This window comes from Caloenas nicobarica, chromosome 7 (genome assembly GCF_036013445.1).
Source record: "Caloenas nicobarica isolate bCalNic1 chromosome 7, bCalNic1.hap1, whole genome shotgun sequence".
In the NCBI taxonomy this organism is placed as follows: domain Eukaryota; kingdom Metazoa; phylum Chordata; class Aves; order Columbiformes; family Columbidae; genus Caloenas; species Caloenas nicobarica.
Window position 1 is genome coordinate 21,507,951 of NC_088251.1, and position 20,165 is coordinate 21,528,115.

Genomic DNA, 20,165 nt, shown 5'->3' on the forward strand with positions numbered 1-20,165 from the left:
GCAAAGGCTCAGAAACAGAAGACAGAGGCAGGTTGGACACAGGGCCACAGGCAGCACAAGGATTTGAACACATGAATGAAGACATCCCAGGGCTGGAAGGACACAATCTGAAAGCAGCAGAAGGTGAAGAAGAGAAGGCTGCAGTAGTGAAAATATGCCAGGAATGGTGGAAATGGGGTAAGGGAACCAGGATTTATTAACGGGACTTTCCTAGTATGCGCATTACTCTTCCATTACGCAATATTTAGATCTTTGCTCATGTAATTCAAACAAACTCCAAGTTTTTAAACCCCTTATCAGGCCCGTAAGAGTCTCTTGGAATCCTTGTGATAGGGAAGGCTTTGGTACCTCACACAGCTCTACGGACACTGTGGCACTGCATGGATCTTGCCACAAGACAAAGTAGAAACTATCAGGAGGGAAGTATGTGTGGTTGTCCATATCCACGGCAAGCAGTAGCCCTGGAAGAGCCCAGGATGTCTCATGCCCTCTCAAAGTCCGAATCCTGTCAGCAGAAATGAGAATTTCTTCCTCAGACAGAAAATGCTCCTTTCTCCAAAGTCAGCCAGGTTGTCACCAAGGTCCATGTTCTGGCTATGCACCGAGATGCTGCAGAGCACCTGGTCCGTAGCCCTGGTCTTTGCCCTCAGTCCCGGCAGTGCATGAGCAGACACCAACATAACATCAGAAATTTTAAAGCTGAATCTAAACTGTTGCCAGAAAGAGCAGCAATCTCACTGTTACTGCTCCACTTTGCCTATGATGGGAACCATTACTGCTTAGCCCCTTGATGGCCACCCTCCACTGCAGCCCCACCACGAGGTGACCATTTGTTAGGGCAACTCCCCCCGTGCTCCCCGCAGACTGAGCACACTGTTGGAGGATCCTGGTGTATCAAGCTAGGGGGCTGGCAGCTGAGCACAGCACCTTAACAGCTGAACTTCTCTCTTCCCAAAGCTCTGAGCTGCAGAACGACGACAGAAAAGGAGTGCAACACTGGAGCATTCATTTACAGGATGCATTTATTACACTGTAAAAAGTCCATTGGATTTGTAGCCATTTACCCTATATGTACACTGGCTGTACTCCCATCCCAACCATAGGATCCTCTCAGTACAGTATACACTGGGTTGGAGTCCCACCCATGCCCCTCCCAGTCACCAGTGGGATTTCCGAGATTGGTATTATTGAGAATTTAGCCAACTAACCCAGAGAGGAGGAAGAACAGAGATGCAGCACTTGCCAGGCAGCCAGCTCTGCTCTGGGCAGGAGGGGGTGGAAGAGCAGGACATCCTTGCTGCAAGGCAGAAGCACTAGAATGACTACCAGGGCCTCAGCTGCAGGGATGTTCTAGATGGAGAAGGAGGTGGGCTCCCAACAACTAGAAGATGCAGAGAGGTGCAATCTCTGCAGAGCTTCCAAGAGAAAGCAGAGCAGACTTGCTGGGCATCTGTCACCAGGTGCCACAGATCCCCACATCTTCTCTAGCTGAAGAGGATGTTCTAAGGAATGGGGCTGGACACTAAAAGGCCAACATAGTGAGTGGTGGACAACACAGCACTGCTGTGCAGTCCAGGGGTGAGGCTCCCCAAGTGCTGTTGGAGAGATGGCCATGGTGCTCTGCTCTCAGCTCACAGGACGACGCATTTCCTTCTCATCTGCTCAACTAGGCAGAGCCTTCTGAATTTGCTGTCTCCAACCAGAAACCCCAATTACATTTAGAGGAGGAGGGAGGAACACAGCACTGCCCCCACCAGGCTCCCTTGCTCTGTCTGGCATGGGGATTGCTGTGATCTGTGCTGCAGAAGGAAAGCATGTGGCTACAGCAGACAAGAAGCCCTATGCAGCAAGCTGGGAGCTGCACTGTAAGCATCCACATTTCTACACAAAATTCTCAACCTGCTAAACCCAGGCATGCCCAGAGCTCAAACAAAGCAGTGCGACCAGAAGCGTAGGCAGGAAGGCTAGGGAATAGCTGGAGAATTGTCCAGGGACTGGACTGAATAATCTGATAGGCAGTCCTGTACTGCAGCCCCTCTCTGGTGTGACCTCACAGAGTTTTCCCTCTTCACCAGATGAACTGGTGGCAGCTTGGTCCCAGGCTGCTGGGTGTGGGCGTTGCCTGGCCCCTGAGATTGTGAAGGCAGGAAGGAGACTGGTCAGTGAAACCAGGCATCCCTCCAAGAAGACGGATTTTTAGGCAGATTTCTAGGTGGCTGTCCCAAGATGGGAGCAGAACGTGACATGCTCCAGGGGTACTGTGGCAGCAGCCCTTCTGCTCAGGTTAGCATCACCTAAAGCAAACATGCCCACTACCAGAGAACATTTGGCCAGCATCCTCCACCACAGAACTTCCTCAGCAGACAGTTCAAGACACCCTCAAACTAATTGACTTCAGAGGTTGTCATGGGGTCAGTGGACCGTGGAGTAGCTAAGAGGGGAACAGGAGAGGTGGCCTCAATTAGGGCTGGGTTGAGAATGATTGGCAGAGTCATAGGTGGCACCCCAACCTGCAGGGGAGAGGTGAGAGGCTGCAGGATGAGTGGTGGCTGTGCTGTCGTAGGAGGTATGTCTGTAACGGGGCTTGTCTTTGTTGGAGCCGATGCTGGGAAGGAAGGAGAGGCAGAGGTGCTGATGGTGGGCGAGGCAGGTGCAGTGGCTCTCTCAGACTCTGTAAAAAGGAAGAGACAAAATACATTCTTATACAGGCCCTGACAAAGTCACCTTTCAGCTCAAAGCTCAGCAGGGCTGAAGATCAACTCAGGGGCCTTTTCAGACTTGCCTCTTCCACCTACCTTCATGCAAGGCCCTGAGGAGCAGGTACCCATCACAGGCATTCTGCTCCAACCTCTGCCCACCCCAATAGCCTCAGCAAGAAGGTCACAAGCTATCCATTTGGAAGCACAACAGTTCTACAACAGAGACCTGGTCACTGTAGATCATGCTAAACCAAGGAAAAGCAGATCCATGCCAACGTACTGGGAAGATGATTCCAGAAAGAAGCAAACAGGACTCACCACTGGCACCCACTTCACAGGGCTTCTCCAAAGGAGCCAGGTGGGTGGCCGGTCTCACATCCCCCACAGGAGAGGGAGGTAGGGCAGACACTATTGATTTCTGATGCTGCTGCTCCATTGGTATGCTGGGGACAGGGTCTAGGAAGACAAAACAAGCAGTGAGCCCACACACCAATTTTCTCACTCCTTTGCCCTCTCTCAGTTTGGCCTCCTTGTGCCAAGCTCTAACAGCCTCCTGCACCCATCATTTCATCAGCCCCCAGACACTATGGCAGCTGGGTATTGGACAAGGTGCAAGCACTAGGTCAAAGACCTGTTTTCTTAAGGTTTCTCAGCCCCTTGTACCTTGGATGACTGTCTGTTTGAAGAGCTCATCTCGCAGCCTAGGTAAGAAACAGTCAATCCGCTCCCAGGTGATCTCCCAGAGATCTGAGTATCCTGTCCGAGAGTCAGCACTGTGAAAGATCCCAGCCGTATCCATTACAAGAAGCATGTTCTTCAGAGACTCTGGGATGGCCTCCAGCTGTAATCAGAGACACTCCTCAAGACACAGAGAATGGACATATAGCAATGAACAAAAGCTCAAAACAGCTGATGGGCTGCCTTGGAAACAAGAGGCCAAGGGGAGAGAACACAGGATTAAAAGGCAAAAATAAAAAAAAAACAAACCACCTTTCAAGTTTATAAGGTTAAAACCAATGAATGGTTGCTCAAAGCACTGCAGCATCACTTTCAGCACCTTACCAGTAAGTCACTGGAGCCAGCGTGCATGTATTTGTCCATAAAGTCCAGGATTGTCAGCCACAGCGCAGCAAAGGTGGTCAGTGAGAGCAGCGGGGAGAGATGCTGTAGGAACACCTAGAAAAAAAACACAACTTCTATCAGCAAGTAATATCAGGGCTGCTGCTCACAGCTTGACAAGCCAGTCTTGCAAATTTGGAATCTCCCTCCCTGTGGCAGGCTGGGAGTATGCACGGGCCCAGCCTGCAGACACCAGAGGCCTCCATGCTTCTGAGCTGCACATGTAGAGGAGTGGATCTTGTCTCCTTGGCATGAGGCCACTGCAGTCTGCATCACCATGTCTGCCACTCCTCTCAGACCCTCTGCCTCAGGTCAGTACTATCAGCTTGTGACATGCGTCATTTCACCGTTAGAACAGACTGCCTTTAACTAGTACCAGGTGAAATACTTCTCTCTTCATCCTTCATGAAACCACAATCTCCTTCCTGACATTTTTTCCAAAGGCCAGGATCATGGAAAGAGTTCTGGAAAGAAGGCATGTGCCAACAGCAGAAGGTGATGGAGAAGCCCAGCACTGAAGACAGTCAAACTAGCTGACACCCATCCAGATCAGGGATGCTAGGAAGCCGATACAGCAAACAGTTTGGTTTTCTTCAGACATATGTCTTCTTCTGAGCTTTCAGGCAGCAGAGGCACACTCACCTTGGAAAGAAGTGTTGAGGCTCTCATCCTAGTTTCTTCCATCCCACCAACATCAGCTGGGCTGATGTTCTCAAGTAGCTTGGTTAGCAGAGGGAACAGCACCTGTTGGGTCAGACACACTGGTATTTCAGAGCTGAAAAATGACTGATGAGATCTGCATAGACAGCCTTACAGGAAGGAACTGGCTTTTGGGATTAGTGGCTTCTAGGCACAGAGCATGGGAGAAGCAATGGGAAGTAGAAATGAATGGATTCATTTCAATACTCCAAGAGGCTGTGTCAGAATCCCAAGCAGAAAGAAACTTTTCACAGGATTAGAGTAGGGAACACCTTGTCTGTTGTGAACAAGTTGCTCAAGGAAACAGTGTTGAAATAGCCACCCTTCTGCCACTCCTGCACACAGCTTTGCTCTTCATGACAATGCTGTCCTGCCTACATGCCCAGCCTAGCCAGGAGGTTACCTTGTTGAAGCAGGACTCCCATTCCAGGGCATCCAGGGCCTGCAGGTCATGGACCAGGAGGGCCCGCTGCAAGTAAGTGAGTGCCTGCATCCGTACCTGGCGTCGGGCATCGCAGCACAGCCAGGCAATACCTGCAAGAGAGGGATTCAGGGAAAAACCCATGGTGAAAGTGTCACATCCCTACTTCCCCAGTCTAGAGTGAAAAGTTTAATGAAGATCAAGCATGCTCTGGGTTATTGAAAAAAATAATAATAAAAAAAGAAAAAAAAAAGAAAAAAACAAAAAACAAAAAACAAGAAAAAGGATTATACTTGTTCCAAGCCACACACTGGGAAGCTAATGTCAGGTCCAGAAGCGAGCTGGCAGCTAACCCATGCTAAAGATACCTTTCCAGATCTGATCCAAATTCTTTTTCAATTAGAGTAGACCCTAAAAACAACCTTTGCCTGCTTTCTGCAGTTAAGTTCTTGGCTCCTCAGCTTTCATGAGTGCTGCCATTATTTTGGACGTGTCTCTGCTCACTCTCATCACAAGGGGATGGCTTTACCTTGTAGCAAAGGACACCAGCAGTTGGACCACAGTGTTCGTGAATCTGCTTCGATTTTCCTCCCCGCTGTCTCTAGATGGCGGTGCTCCTCTGCCCAGGAGCTGTAGATGGTGGCCGCTCGTGTGTGCAAGGTGTGCATGAGGTCCAGGAGCTGCAAGTCAAGCATCACATTAAGCAACACATAGGATCTAAATTTTTGAAGCAACCCTGGTCTCTGCTCTTCCCCAAAGCAATACTAAAAGGCTCCCAGCTACTCAAGCCTGCTTCCTGTAAGTACATAACCATATAAAGCTCTGAACATGGTGTCAGGCCCTGCTACTTGTGCCCTTCCTAAGTGGCCAAGTGATGGGCATCTTCAGCAAGGTTTGTGTCAGTTCAGTAGCCATGTCAATCCCATCTTCGAGGAACAGCATCCCAGTCCTGCCAGGAGAAAGAATGGAGCTTTTCCTGGCAGAGAGCATTGACTTTTCTAAGCAGGGGGAGAAACCCTGTGATTCAGCTATGCTGTCCAGGGACAAATCTCCGCCTTTTTTTTTTTTTTTAAACCAAAAAAGAATGAAGCACATTCAAAGCTCCTTCAGAGCAGCTCCATATGGGCAAATGACAGCATTCCAGTAATTTTACTATTAAACTGAGGTCCAACAACCCGGCAGTCAGCAGGCCCGCGCCTTCACACCTTTGAAGTACCAGCTAGAGGAAGAAATGACTCCCTCATGCCGGTCCTCTGTACTTGAAATCCCAGTGCCTCAGCCCACAGGACTTTTCCCTCTCCACAAGCTCAGACGCCCTGTCAGACTCCCCACTTGTCCCACAGGAACTTCATGCCTCCAAATACCCTTGATCCATGTCCACCTTACCTACTATACTGACTCACAGCACCAGACCTCCTCACTTTTCAGAACTTCACTCTCCACTGCTGTTCTGCTTCTGCCTGTCCAAACTGCAGTCTTCCTCTTTCACTGCAGAGCCGCACACTGCCGCGAGAGCCACCCTCTGCCACCCAGTGCACACTAAGCCAGGATGCAGACACCCTTGCCCCACGAAGAATCCCAGCGACTCCCTAGCAAGGCCCCAAGTATGGGAAAGGAGAGGAGGAAATCCTTGCTATACTTACGTCCTGACTAACCTGTAAAGACACAGTGTGGTAGCTGGCAGGGATGGTATCATCCTCGTCCTCATCGCTGTGCGTGTGCACCTGGTGCTGGCTCAAGACCCGTGATCGCCGTGTGGAGCTCTCCTTTGGCTTTTTTTTTAACCGACTGGATTTACTGTCATACCTGTGGCTCTTCCCCCTCTTCTCCTGGGACTTGTAGCCTAGAAAGTGAAAGGCAGCAATGTATCATACACACACTCCACCACAAAATTTTCTGCCTTTGAACATACACAGCAGCCACCTTTTGATATCTCCAGTGGTGGTTCCTGTCCTGTGAAGTAACAACTACCCACTTGAAGAGGTACCCAGCACCGCTCAGGAGCAGCCTTCAGCAACAGCTGATACTGCTACCTCCACCTCAGCTCCAGACCTCTCCTCCAACCCCGAGAGAGGGATAAGAATAAGGTCCCCACTTCCAGTAGGAGCCAGGACACTCTTCTTGTTCCCTAACAGTATACTTCACACTTCTTGCTGACTGGCCACCCCAAGCCTGATCCTAATTGTCAAATCAAAGGCCATCTTACCCCCATTCAGACTCGCTTCCACAAAGATGCGGATGGTTTTGACACAGAGCTCGAAGTTCTCTGGAGTAACGTGGGCAGCATCTCGCACGATGAAGGACAGGGACTCTACGCACTTCATGAGAGACTTTGTGTCATGTGGGCCCAAATCCAGCCCCACAGTCAGGCTGTACTGGTTGACAAGAGGAGATGGTCCCAGCCTGCTGAGCCCGGCAGTGGATCTGGAGGTGTCGATGTCATCTTTCCCCACCTGCAGGGCAGAGCAAGAGGATTAGCAGGACAGGGCAGCAGGAGAGGGCAACATAACAAACAGCATGTCATGCACACGCTGCAAGGCTTTTTCTTCTGAAGCCAACAGGTAACATTTCTGTAGGATCCATTTCCCTTTCTTCCTCATTTGCCTCCAAGCTTTCTCCTCTCCGTCTGTATCTCCTCCCCACCCTCCCTTTACATTGTCAGCTCATCGTAGCTCTCTTTTCTACTGTCTTATTCTTTCTCTCCCGACCACATCCTCTGCCCACAACCATGCTAGGAGTAGTCTTCAGGCACCAGAAGCCCATGGACTACTCACCACTAGCCAGCCACTGTTCATGACATCCACATCTGTCACCGAGCGATGCATCTTGCCTGGTTTCCCATGGTCTGTGTACACCTCTGAATCAGAGGTGTAGCCACGGTCCAGGCTCATGTCACTTGGATGACAGGAGGAGGAGACTTCGCTGTCTGACTGAGCACCTTCAAGACAAAAGGCACAGATTTTTAGATCAAGGCCAAATCAAGAACTTTGAAAAGTAGCTGTGGATAAGGCAGAAGCAATTCCAATTAGTCAGATCAGCATCAGCTAGGAACCACCTGTGGGCCCTGGAAGAAACTGGGCCAAGCCTCTCCTCCTGTGAAAGGAAGAACAACTATGACAGGAGAGTGCACAGGAGACAGCAGGAGACACAACTCTGACACTGTTTCTCCCTTGTAGGTACATTTGGCTTTCCCCTTCAGAGGGAAGGGCTTTCCATGCTCTACTACATCACTTGTCAGCATGACCATGGATTTAAAAAGGGCAGGATGTCCAATGCTTTGACCCTGGGGGAAGAATCAGAGGTACCACACACTTTAAGAACTACTGGAGGTGCTAGGTTCAGCCAAGACAACTCCAGAAGCACGACATGGAATGACATGACTCGTGTTGGGCCTCTGGGGTCACTCAGCTCCACACTAATACTGGTCAAGTCTTTCTCATGAACAGCAATGTACATTAGCATGTTTCACACCTGTCAGATCTACCTTCTTTGACCTTTAGGATAAGCTTAAATTCCACATGTCCCAAGCACAGAAATCTTTGGGAGGGCCAAACTTAAGCTACCGACATAATGTTATTTAGAAGCAAAAATTAATTCTATCATTCAACATTATCTAGAAACTCACCAGCAGAGAGACAGACTTGCTGTGAACGCTGTGCACCATTTTCAGAAGGAGGTGAAAAGAACTAAGGTTCTGATGTGCAAGGTGCCACAGTCAAGTAGTTTGTTCAATCAGCAAAGACAGAAACAGTTAAAAAAAAAAAAAAAAAAAGGGAGAAGACAGCCCAGCATTAGCCCAGAGGGCAAAGGCCATCGAGGTTTTGCAGAAAACCCAGGTTTCTCCAATCTGTCTAGCACAAAGCATCAGGACCTAGCAAGGAAGTTCTAGAAAAGCAGAGGAAAACAAAGCCTTCTGGAAAAGCCTTTTCTTGCTGTTTGCTTTAAAAGTCTGAGGTTGTCAGCCTCAAACACATTGCCAGCTGGCTAAAGCAAAACAGGAGCAGTCTGCTGAAAAGACTGTCTTTCTAACACAGTCAAGAGAGGTGGGAAATAGTAGGTTGGTCTTGTGGGAATGGTTCAGGCACTCTGAACACAAATGGATTTGGAAATAGAATTTTAAAGAGCAACTCACTTTATGAGATTCTTAAAATGGTGACAGAAAAGAGTCAGTCCCACAAATGCAGCAAGTACGAGAGGAACAACAGCTGGGCTTACATTACACACTCAGATGAGAGATTAAGGCTGTATTACCCAAGGCATCAGACCACAACCAGCAGAAAATGCTGCTTGGGTAGAGCAAAGACCTTCTACAGCTGCTACAACTGATATCAGTTTTCCTCCCACTGCTCCCCCAGGGACTGGCACCTGGACCACTGCTCACGGAGGAGGAAGAGATGGCAGAATAGAGACGGGGACAGACCAAGGGGTAGGAGTGAACAGCAGGTGCTGGTCTTTAATCTTGCTAATGTAGTTTAATATCAGCTTTGTTTTCTTGCAGTCCCCTTTGCTAATTGAAAAGCTTGAGGAAGCAGCTGCTTATCTGGCACGCAGGCATCAGATTTCCTAGCAAAAGCTGGCCTGTCTTACCTGTGTCATTATCTGCCCTTGCTGTAACCTGCAGGGCTGCAGGCGGCTTCACCCCAGACCCAATACACTCCAGGAGGGTGAAGAGTGTGTACCAGTCATCCCCAGAGTGAATGTTGGCAGCATTGGTCTTCAGGAGTTCATGGAGGCCATAGGCAACCTCATGGCTAACTCTGGACAGCACATTTGGCTTCATCATGAGCAGGATACGTAAGGAGAGGAGAACCTGGCCAGAGGAGGAGTGAAGAATAACGGACCCTGTTATTTACACACCCTTCTCCAGCAAAGTCCCCCTTCATTTATTTAGAGCTACTTACAACTGCTGTTTGTCATTACCTGCAGCACAGACAGGTTAAATGTGGGCCTATCCAATGACAATTTGTTTACTGTGTTGTCAGGTGTAGCCAAAAAACCCCAGTAACTGACTTTCAAAAATCCCTTACCTGCGCGCTGATTTCTTCCCGACGAAGGAGCCGAATTGCCAGTCTCAGCAGCCCCACCACTGCCCTCTCCACCAAGAAGCAGAACTCCATCGCATGGACACAGAGGTGATAGAGGTGGTCTCGGACAGTTTGCCAGACACAGGTCACACGGTCCCTAGCCACAACAAGGAGGAGGGAAAGGGCAGGATGAAAGGACATGAGACAAGCGTGATCCAGCTACCTCTCCCAGAACTACAGACAACCCAGTACTTCTTCATTTTAAAGAAAAACTCCAGCCAGCAGATATAAGAACAGACACATAGAAACAACAAAGCCATCAAATTTCTTATTTACTTCATTACTTGCAAAGCAATCAGGTGGGAGAATTTTCCCTCCAGAGTTTAGTTTATGTTCTCCAAACCTCAGGATATCGAGCAATAATTCCTGGGCGAATAGCCCCTCTGTTTGCACATGCAAGAGTGGAATTGCTAAGCCCTGAAATTACAGCCACATGCTGCTTCAGCTGGCAAATCAAGCACATAAGGAGCTCATTCCCTGGACTCAGGCAGCAGCTGCAGTAAAGCAGGGACATTTACAGTGAATCTGCCTGTATTTCAAGGTCATACCTATTCTCGAGCACAATCCTCAGAACCATCTCCAAGCAGAAGGCAGCATCCTCTTCATCATATGTCTCCTCATCAGGAGTCACAGAAATTAGAGCCTAGAAAAGCCAGGAGATGTTTGTGAATCACAACCCCCCCAAACTGGGGGACCAACAAATGAAGACCAACAGAATGCTCTGAGTCTGGGCAAAACTGCACTCTGCTGCCTGGTGAGCTCAGGCATAGTTTATCAAAAACTCTTTGGATAGAGGTCAAGCTAAATATATGGAAAATTGTTATTTTTTTTATTGTGCAAGATGCAATAGGAACTTAAAAAAATGTTGAACTCTGACAAAGTCTCTCGGAGTGGAATTCTGAAAGCCAGCAGCTTCTTGCTAAGAATATGTGAAGTATGGAAAAGGCAAGACATAGCGAGGAATTACTACGAATACTGCAGCTATTCCTCTTAAGCCATAAGCTTGCATATGAAGGGAGAATTCCTGACGTAATAGGGGTAAGAGCATAGTGTTCCCCTGGAACTGACATTGCACACAAAAAATGAGTCACCATTTCCGCATGTGCGCCAGCAACATAGGGGTCTTTGTGTGATCCAAACGGCAAGTTCTGCTTTAGCTGTTTTAAGTATTGTTCTTTGGGGTTTACCAAATTATCATCTTTATTTTAGAAACTCAATACCTATTCTTCTCAACCTCTGCAGCAAGCCTTGATAAATAAATCTCTCCGTTTTAGCACAAGTCTAAATAGTGCCATGCATCCTATTGATGAAGCCAGGGAATTGCAATTACAGCAGCCTGAAGAGAAAGGCACTTGCCCTTTAAGGAGCCATGAAATTAGGCAACACACGCTGCCAGCCCACACAGCATCTCTGCAAGGGGTGCACTGCACCTCTTGCTTTTGGAAAAGGTGAGAGCAGCCAGACTCATTCCACACTCTGAAGTGGTCTCAAACTCCACACTAGCCTGAGAAGCCACTACTAGAACCAGGTAACTACCTACCCTCCCCCAGGGAGAGCAGCTTCTCTAGCCCGAAGGCTATAGAGTCCAGTCTTACTCCAACTCCATCTCCCAGAGCAGCCAGATACCACACTACCTAGAGGCACACAAATATTTCTGTATATCTCTTGCCTCTAAAGTGGCTTTTTAGAATGCTCTCATTAGGCACACAGCACACCAGAAAAGAAAAAAAACACATAAGCTTAAGCTCCTACACAGAGCTACGCATATTTTCAAACACTTACCATGACCTCCTCAAGGCTTTTAGAATGCATTCCACAATTTAATTCTTCCTCTACTACTAAAACAATTGTGGCTGCCAGCACATAGGTTACATGTAACAGCTGAACTAATGACTGGTTTCGTAAATAGGTCCAAGACCTCCTTCAGAGACAGAGTAGCTAGGTGAGTACACAGCAAATATCCATGATCACACATAGCATACTTATTCCATTGCCAGTCCAGTCCCTTGCCCAATATCTCCCTCACCTTCATGAGCTCCTGGAGGGATTCGAGTTGGAGGAATTTGCTTTCTGTGATCAACTTCTCAGGATCACATTGCTGCAAAAGACAGAAAAGAGGACTGTGCATCTGGGGGATGAGGAAAGCATACAAACAGATCCTCCAGAAACACTGCTTGTTTCCAGAAGAGATACAGATAGTGGCTTTAACACAGTTACCTGGAGAAAAACTCTTGCCAGGTAGTTCACTCCTTTAACATCAATTACCTTTAACAGACCTGACCTGTGCTAGACAGATTTTAACAGGTAACTCCACTGTTCACATACTGCTCAAACCCCAGGTTCAGATTTTGTTGGCACCATATGCTTTAACATGGTATTGGAAAAGATCAGTCATTTGAGAATTTATTAATCTGTCTTCAACTATAGGACTGTGATGCCAAAGGCAGATCCCAGCTTCATGTAGGGGATTGTTCCTGTTTTCATTTGTTACTACATTTGTGCATAACAGCACATAAGACCCTCTAGCTGTCAACGCAGATATGCTCTTACAATTCCCAAATCCTCTGGAACCTGCAATACTGCCTAGAAACATACATATTTATGCTTCTGTTGCCTGTTATCCATATAGTACTGTCACCACGAACAAAAAGCAGGTTCTTTTACAGCCTGTATGTTACCTTTATGCATTCTAGAGCCGTTCGCTTTGCCTCCTGTGTCTCTGTAGATGGCCCTCTCATACCAGATTGCTCTGTCCCACTGAGGGTGAGCCAGCTCACAAAACTCAGCACTGTAGATTCACCACTGCAAATCAGAAGACACCATCATCAATGAGAAAACAAGAAATCATATTATTCTCCAGCTTTGGTACAAAAAGGACTGCCTGGACAATCTATACCACTTACCGGTTAGATGGTGTTTCCTCACGTTGCAGATAGATTTTACCATTAGGATCCACAAAGTCTTCGACCTGGAAGACAGACCAGAACATGGATACAATCGTCTGCTTCTTTGTAGCCTTCCCCTCAAAACCTGTAACGTTTCACTTAGCGATGAAACACTACACCCAAATGCCCATGTGTAGGCAGTCAACCCCAGCTCTTCACCCCCTCAGCCTTTCAGTAAAGTGCCACACCCACCTGGCAATACCAATGCTGTACTCTAATACTTCATGCCTATCAGCATGTCCCTTTTCTGCACAATACTCAAATCTGTTCAAGTAATACTGAATTTCTCAAATCCAACAAAAAGTAGAACGAGAAAAAAAATGAAACCCTACGAAAGAAGCTGAAGGCTGTGGATAACTTGAACACTACACCCTTTGCAGCCTTTTTAGCTCTGTACACACTTTACCAAAGCCAGGCCTTTGCAACAGAGCTCTCCTCCCCTTTGAACTGGTTCTATGAAAAGCCAGCTTCCAACTTCCCTACTCCTCGATTACCCATGGGCCAGCTGTTGTTACCTCCACCATGGCCTTGGGCAGCAGCTCTGCTCGGAAAAGCTGTAGCATGGCCTCCATGATGTTTTTCCAGCCTTCTCGCAGAATGTCACCATGGCGATGGGCCAAGTGAAACACAGTCTTCGCTGCAATATGGGCCTTGGGATTACTTCCAAAAACAGCGGGCAGGTTCTCAATAGACTGCAGGGAAGAAGAGGGGGTGGCAATCTGTCAGCAAGAGATGTTTTCTTTTCTACACAAATTAGGGCAAACTGTTCAGAACTGGTTACGAGAAAGACAACAATTCTGTGTACAATGCTTGGATAACTCCTCAGCTCATATTCACTTTGCACACATACAAGGACAAAGACAGCTTATCTGGTACAAGCTGAATCACTGAGCCACCTAGACATAAGCTCTCCAAGAACAACAATACAGAATATTTTGAAAGTGCTTGCTGAAAACTCACTAACAGTATTTTCTTCTGTTATGGGAACTCATTCCAGGATCAAAGCCTTCTACAAAAAGTATCACATCTCCTCTGGAAGCACCAATTACTCTTCTCTACTGTTAGAGAAAGAAACTATGACCAAAAGCTTTACTGACTTGCAAAGCTACTCCTACTACTAAACAGCAAGATTCAAAGCAAGAGCGATCAACCTGGACATACTGTCTCTACCAATAATTGCTGGATCATAATTCCTCATAATCTGTTCAACGTACTCACAGCTTTTCAAAATATAAAAGAAGTGTGCTAAGTCATTTAAACCAACCAATGTATGCTGCCAAAACAAGAAAAAACCCAACAACCACATGAGCTTGTATCAGACCCTGTAACATGCTCCATGTTTCTGCAGTTACTTAAGCTCATTGCGATGTTCCTTTTGACAAGACACGGGCTTTGCCATTCACTTGCTTATGTGGACAAAACACATACTTATACCTTCATCAGGAAAGGAAAGAGAAGACAGGAGCTAGGATGGACTGAAAGCATGGCTCTTCCAATCTCAGACCTTAGGTTCAGAAAAACTAATTCTTGCTTCAGTCAAACTATTATCAAAATGGGTCTTTGAATTTAGAGGTAACTCCATTAGAAGTGCCAATCTGGAGGTCTGGCAGAAATGTGACAACCCATTTTTTTTTCCATTGTTGCTAAGGAGAAAGCACACAAATACATATATCACTGAAGTTTCAGAGTAGAAACATCAATATGCCTGGTTTTGGACTGTGGCAACAAGCCACAACACCAGGAGTTTTGCTACTACTTATACACAAGTCAGTATGAGTCTTAACTGTGGATCAAGAAGTAGGGCACTTGCTCCTCTTAAATCACTTAATCCTCCTCCATGTTCCTTTCCATTCTTCTTCTTTAAACCAAAGTGGCCATGCACGGCTATTGCAATGCTTGGAGAAGATGCCTCATCACCAGCGTGATCTGACTTGGGAAGTGACTAGCAGCTAAGTGACACTTTGATGTTCTTCTCTTGCTTTCTAACAGTTGCTCTTCATTTTGTCTCCTCAGCCCCTGAAGACAGCCTCTCCTTCTCCCCTTCCATCAGACTGTCTGTCAAATATTTGTTCAGTTGTCATATTCCACTGATGTCTTCAAGCCTTACAGGAATTTAGGACAGCAGAAAGTAATTGCTGTACTTGGAACCTAGCCAAAGTTAAGAACTTACAGCCATCTTCAAATCCAGAAGTCCCTGATTCTGTGTCACCACCCAAAGACATACTTGCTTACTTTATACAGACATCGGACTGCTCCAGGTTCTAGTCCCACAACTAGATGGGATGCAGCTGGCAATAGTTGGTGCCTCTGAGGGCTTAGTCTAGTCACTTCTACTGTGTAAATCTGTGTCAAACAATTGTCTCATGGCAGAAATTCCTCTTCTTGGTTTATCTATTGCTAGTATCAAGGTCTGGTATGCCTGGAGAGGATCAAGTATTTCAACTTTACTGTTGTGAGCTGTGGAGGAAGAGGGAATCTAAAGCGACCCCACTGCTTGGGATCCCACTGCTTGGGATTTCTTTGTTTTTTAATAGCCAACCTGGTACTTTTTCACTGCTACCAATACCAGAAAGCAAGTGATATAAAACACACAGTCCAAACAATTCGTTTTCCTTGCAGCCTAATTCTATTAACTAGATTACTTTGCAGGACTGTTCCCTTTCTGCTATCCCTTCAAGGGATTTAAGACAAAAAAAATCATCACCTGTCTTGGCCTTTTTACTCCCATGCTTTCAGGATTGAATGATCTTGTTTCCCTTTTTTTTTTTTTTTTGTATATGCGGTAGTTCTATTCTGCTCAGTGTGGGTCTTACACTGGTTCTCAGAGCAATGCTGTCAGATTCTTTCTGAGTTCTGACCCTTTAAAGGACTTGCTGTCATCTTCTCCTTAGCACAAAGCATGGTCTGCCACACACTGTCTATCAAACACCTTGGGGAAAAACAGGCTGATGCTGTAACACACAATCAGATTTGGGCACAAAAAGCTTACACCAGACACTGTACCTTGAACTTATTCTGACAGTACAATCCACAGAAAGGGTCTTTAGGGCTTGCCAAAAGTGGGGCTAACAGCCAATCTTATTACCAGACTCCACACACCAACCGACAACTCAAATCATTAGTTTCTCTAACCTCTTTATGCTGGGTGGAAGCACAGCCCCTACACTTTGGAAGAACAGCTCACAAAACAGCCCCTCTTAGCACTGCATAAGCCTTATAACAAAATATTCAATAGCTGAAATGCATAAACTTGGCTGGGATCATGGATGATCACTGACTTGATCACAGGGAGATCTAAGCCTCGTCGGATCAAGTAAATTGAATAAACACTTATATATCACAGCATTCTGCCCTGCACAAACTGCCACTTGTGAGTAGAAGGAAATTGTGCATCTTTGAACTTGTCCCATGAAGTCCTACGTCACTACACACTTTTCATTGCCTCCTCCAGAAAATTCTGGGCCGGGGCTGCTAGATACCTACAGAGACAGTGATAACTAAAACAAGCAAATATTACTGCTTAACATAAGAAGAGGGCTCTCATACACTAAAAGCCATGCTTCTTCCCCTTCCTTGCAAACTCACCTCACTGTTGAGGGCTGTAAACTTGCAGAGAGAAATTATGAGGTTGTCAAACACATCACTAAGGCCATAGTGTGCAGAAATCATTGCACATTTCCTGGGGAAAGAAGAAAACAGAAAACAATGTAATAAGTCAGCACAGACAAGTCTGTCTACAGGACAGCAAATCAGGGTGCCTCTCTGTTGACATTTTAGAACCTGCTCTCCATCCACTCATAATGATTGCTGATGTATAGAAGTCTACTATTATCTCTCAAATAATCTCAGTCCTCATCCATACATTCTGATATTTGTCTGTGCTGATGCAAGGATCGCTTTCAAGAAGCAAGTCTAAACAGACACACCACTTGCACCTGAGCCAATATACCTCATCTCCTGTCTTTACATAAGGCAATGTTGCTCAGATTGGGAATAGTGTTGAAGGTGTAGTTTCCAAGAGATCATGGCTACAGCAGTGTGTTAACAGAGCTTTAAAACTATGCTTAAGGCATCATTTGGTCTGGATCTAAGCATGACCAAATACTGTTCCAATACAGTTTCTCACAGACAGTAAGTATTTTGAACACTGGTCATCTGGGGAAAGAAAAAAAAAAAAGAAAAAAAAAATCTCCACGTCATTCAGCCTCAGCTACGGCGTCATATACACGAGAGGTTTTGTTCATATACAGGGATTTTGCATCACTGTGCAAGTTAAGGGTGACTTTTTCCCCTCATTGCTAATCAGCACAGCTATGTCAGCTTTAAATGTAACCAGGTTGGAGTTTAAAAATACATACCCCAGGCACTTTGTTTTTTAAAACACAGCAGTCAAGCAAACAGTGAGAGACAACCAAGAGAGGCCAAGATGGGATGAATCAATACAAATGACAGAATAAAACTGAAGGACTGTAGGTCACAATAAAATGCTCAACTGCTAGGAAAAGTACCAGTTGGTATTCACTGTGATATCTCTAGCAGGTAAACAGGAGACAATGGCTACATTTTAACTCTTCTGGGTCTTCCTGAACGCAAGAGTTACCTGAAACCAGAGATAGCCTTCTGGATGATTGTTTCTTCTAAGCTCTTGTCAAAAACATAAGAAAGTGCTGCAATGGTTGGCCCCCATGTCATGGTGAAGAGATCATGGTCATAGCTTCCAGGAGGTACATGGAGAAATATTCCCTCATCAGTTGCACCGCGATGTAGCAGGACATTCCAGATATAGTTTTCCTTCACCAGGCCCGTCTGTTCTTCTGGCATCACTATCTCATCATTTCTACAAGAGAGGAAGGCAGAAAGGTTGAATTTTTCATTCTGAGCCAAACCTAACATTTACACAATGCCTTTAATTATGTGGTCCCAAAGCTAAGTGATGTCTACTCTGGAGTGGTTTTGCCAGCTCCTGAAACAGCCTATTTTCCTATGCCTGCCTGCTTCCCTTGCCCCTCTTTGATAGCCTGGATATGAAATCTGGTGGCTCAAAGCTGCACCCAGCAGCAACCGTGTAAGGATAGTATTGTAGAAGCAGCTACCTAACACTACAAGTGCAAAATGCAACACGTACTGTAGTTAAATGATGGGAAATTTTGGACAGCACATTGGCATAGCTTCACATGCCCCCATCCCAACTCTCCTCCCATTAAGATTGTTCTGCATATCTCATACTCCCAGATTAAAAAAAAAAAGTTATACCACTGCAGCCAACAGCAGGCAGGAGTACCTTTGTATAAGAATAATGCAAGTATTCAGATTATGCCAAAATCAAATATCAGAAAGCCAAGCAGTATAAAATTAAAGATAAAACAAGCAACTAAATGTATGATGGGGGATTCATAACCAAGGTACCACAGCTCCTTACTGTAACTGGATTAAAGCTAAAAATTAATAAAACAATTACGATTAATGCCAAAAAGTATTTGCAATCCCAGGTTAAAATATGTCAAGCCTAAATACATACTCCCTAAACTTGGGTAACATTGCACAAGAGATAACCCTTTTATCTAATAACTTATTGAAAGAGAGTCTCAAATCTGCTATGAACAGTAGACTGCAGCCAATCTGAAAAGCAGAGGTCCTTCTGCAACAATCAAAAAATAACAAGCTTCAGTTGCCAAAGAAGCAATTTTCATGTGTTAACAGCAACTATAAAAAAACTCTTGATTTATTCATAAAAATAAGCTCTTCCCAGTTTCAGGTGCCTGCATATTTTGACAAGAGAAATCATTACTGAGATTATATAGGAAATGTGTTTGCAGTCAATTGCATATATTTTCTAAGTACCTGTATTTGATTAATATTAACAGAAGCAAGTGAATGGGTTTACTTGGAAATTATCAGGAAATGAAATTGTGCTCAGCAGTGAAATGCTGAGACCCTGAAGAGATAATGCACTACTCTGTACAGATTACAGTCTGATTTTTTTCCCCCTCATAATAATACAAAGAAAACAAACAGTTCCATAATCTCAACTATGACACTGGGGCAATTTATCTGAGATGGAGCAATACTGAAATGCTACACCAATTGTTTCAGCCATAGAGCATACTGAAAAGGCTGAAGTATCTGGTGAAGGGAGGATAAAGGGGAACAGACTGGGACAAAGGCACCAGATAACCGAAAGATATGAGAATATTCCCAGGGTACTACTCAAAACACTAAGAACACCCTCAGGGGAGAGAGGCCAATCAAAACTAGAGCTCTATCTGAAAGCTAGAGCTACCTCCTAAAGAATTTCTAGATATGTAGTACAAGCAGCTTCCCCACCTTCCCAGAAAAGGCTCAAAAGGGAGGGTCAGCCTAATCACACTGCCCTGCCTCCAGCCTGAGCCACTGTGGACTGAAACTAGCTGAGAGTCTGTCACATCCTGCCTCCTCGGAGATGTAATCCTCTCAGCTTCAAACTGTCTGGGCCTGGATTTACTGATAGGCTAGACTGCCAAGCTGTTATTCAAGCTCCCCGCCCAGAGCTCGTCTATGCACAAAAGGGCCTCAGCCACCAAGAATTCTCCTCAAATACCAGTCAGTGTGCCAGGAGCTTCAGGGGTGGCAAAAGAGATTGGTGCAGACAGCAGCCTCCTATGAAGAGCTCAAAAGGAAAAAATTAAACTGAGACCTGGACATGTTATGTCAGGGCACCAGTGCTGTCCTGGGGATGAGATTCTCTCTCTAACACTACATAAAACATCCTAAAGAAGGCTTAAGGCCTGTTCTGGATAATAGAGGTTTCTTAGATCCAGCATTTCACATGTGCTGGTCTTGCTCAGCCATTCTTTTACATGTTGATAGAAGCAATGTATTTTTTAACTCTGGCTTAAGCTCTGTGGATTAAAATACCATGGCAAGAGTGAGAAGATACAAATCCAGTGCAATCACCATGACAGACTTGTTACCGCAACCCCACACAGAGCTTGAAGTTGGTCTGAGGCAAACGGGCACATGATCAGTGAATCTCTCTCTGTACTCTCCAGAGGTCTCACAGACCAAGTAACTCTGGTTTGCCCACCGCACACAAGGAAATGACAGATAGATTCTTACTTGATGGCATGGTACATGTCTTCCAATATGTCCTGTTCAAAGTCTTTGCCTCCATTTACACCTTTCAGGTTCTTCCGAAACTCCTGAAAAAAGTTTCATCCAC

The 20,165-nt window shown here is 45.9% G+C and overlaps 1 protein-coding gene across 7 annotated transcripts in view; it reads right to left on the reverse strand.

Moving 5' to 3' along the window:
- Positions 1–1,024: 1,024 nt before the first annotated feature.
- The window catches only part of GBF1 (golgi brefeldin A resistant guanine nucleotide exchange factor 1), a 106,310-nt gene continuing 87,169 nt past the window's right edge, over positions 1,025–20,165 (reverse strand). For 5 of the 7 annotated variants that reach the window (XM_065638457.1, XM_065638455.1, XM_065638459.1 and 2 more), the window contains 20 exons: positions 20,063–20,145; positions 17,568–17,804; positions 16,553–16,646; positions 13,483–13,659; positions 12,926–12,990; positions 12,701–12,824; positions 12,049–12,120; positions 10,571–10,665; positions 9,966–10,119; positions 9,526–9,748; positions 7,713–7,876; positions 7,145–7,391; positions 6,582–6,781; positions 5,468–5,618; positions 4,921–5,051; positions 4,461–4,562; positions 3,762–3,875; positions 3,363–3,540; positions 3,018–3,155; positions 1,025–2,671 (listed from right to left, as the gene is read on the reverse strand). In XM_065638457.1, the coding sequence (XP_065494529.1) occupies positions 2,385–2,671; positions 3,018–3,155; positions 3,363–3,540; positions 3,762–3,875; positions 4,461–4,562; positions 4,921–5,051; positions 5,468–5,618; positions 6,582–6,781; positions 7,145–7,391; positions 7,713–7,876; positions 9,526–9,748; positions 9,966–10,119; positions 10,571–10,665; positions 12,049–12,120; positions 12,701–12,824; positions 12,926–12,990; positions 13,483–13,659; positions 16,553–16,646; positions 17,568–17,804; positions 20,063–20,145 (3,036 nt within the window). In that variant the 3' untranslated portion in view covers positions 1,025–2,384. The remainder of the gene's footprint in view (positions 2,672–3,017; positions 3,156–3,362; positions 3,541–3,761; positions 3,876–4,460; positions 4,563–4,920; positions 5,052–5,467; positions 5,619–6,581; positions 6,782–7,144; positions 7,392–7,712; positions 7,877–9,525; positions 9,749–9,965; positions 10,120–10,570; positions 10,666–12,048; positions 12,121–12,700; positions 12,825–12,925; positions 12,991–13,482; positions 13,660–16,552; positions 16,647–17,567; positions 17,805–20,062; positions 20,146–20,165) is intronic. The other 2 variants (XM_065638460.1, XM_065638454.1) reach the window with 1 other exon arrangement.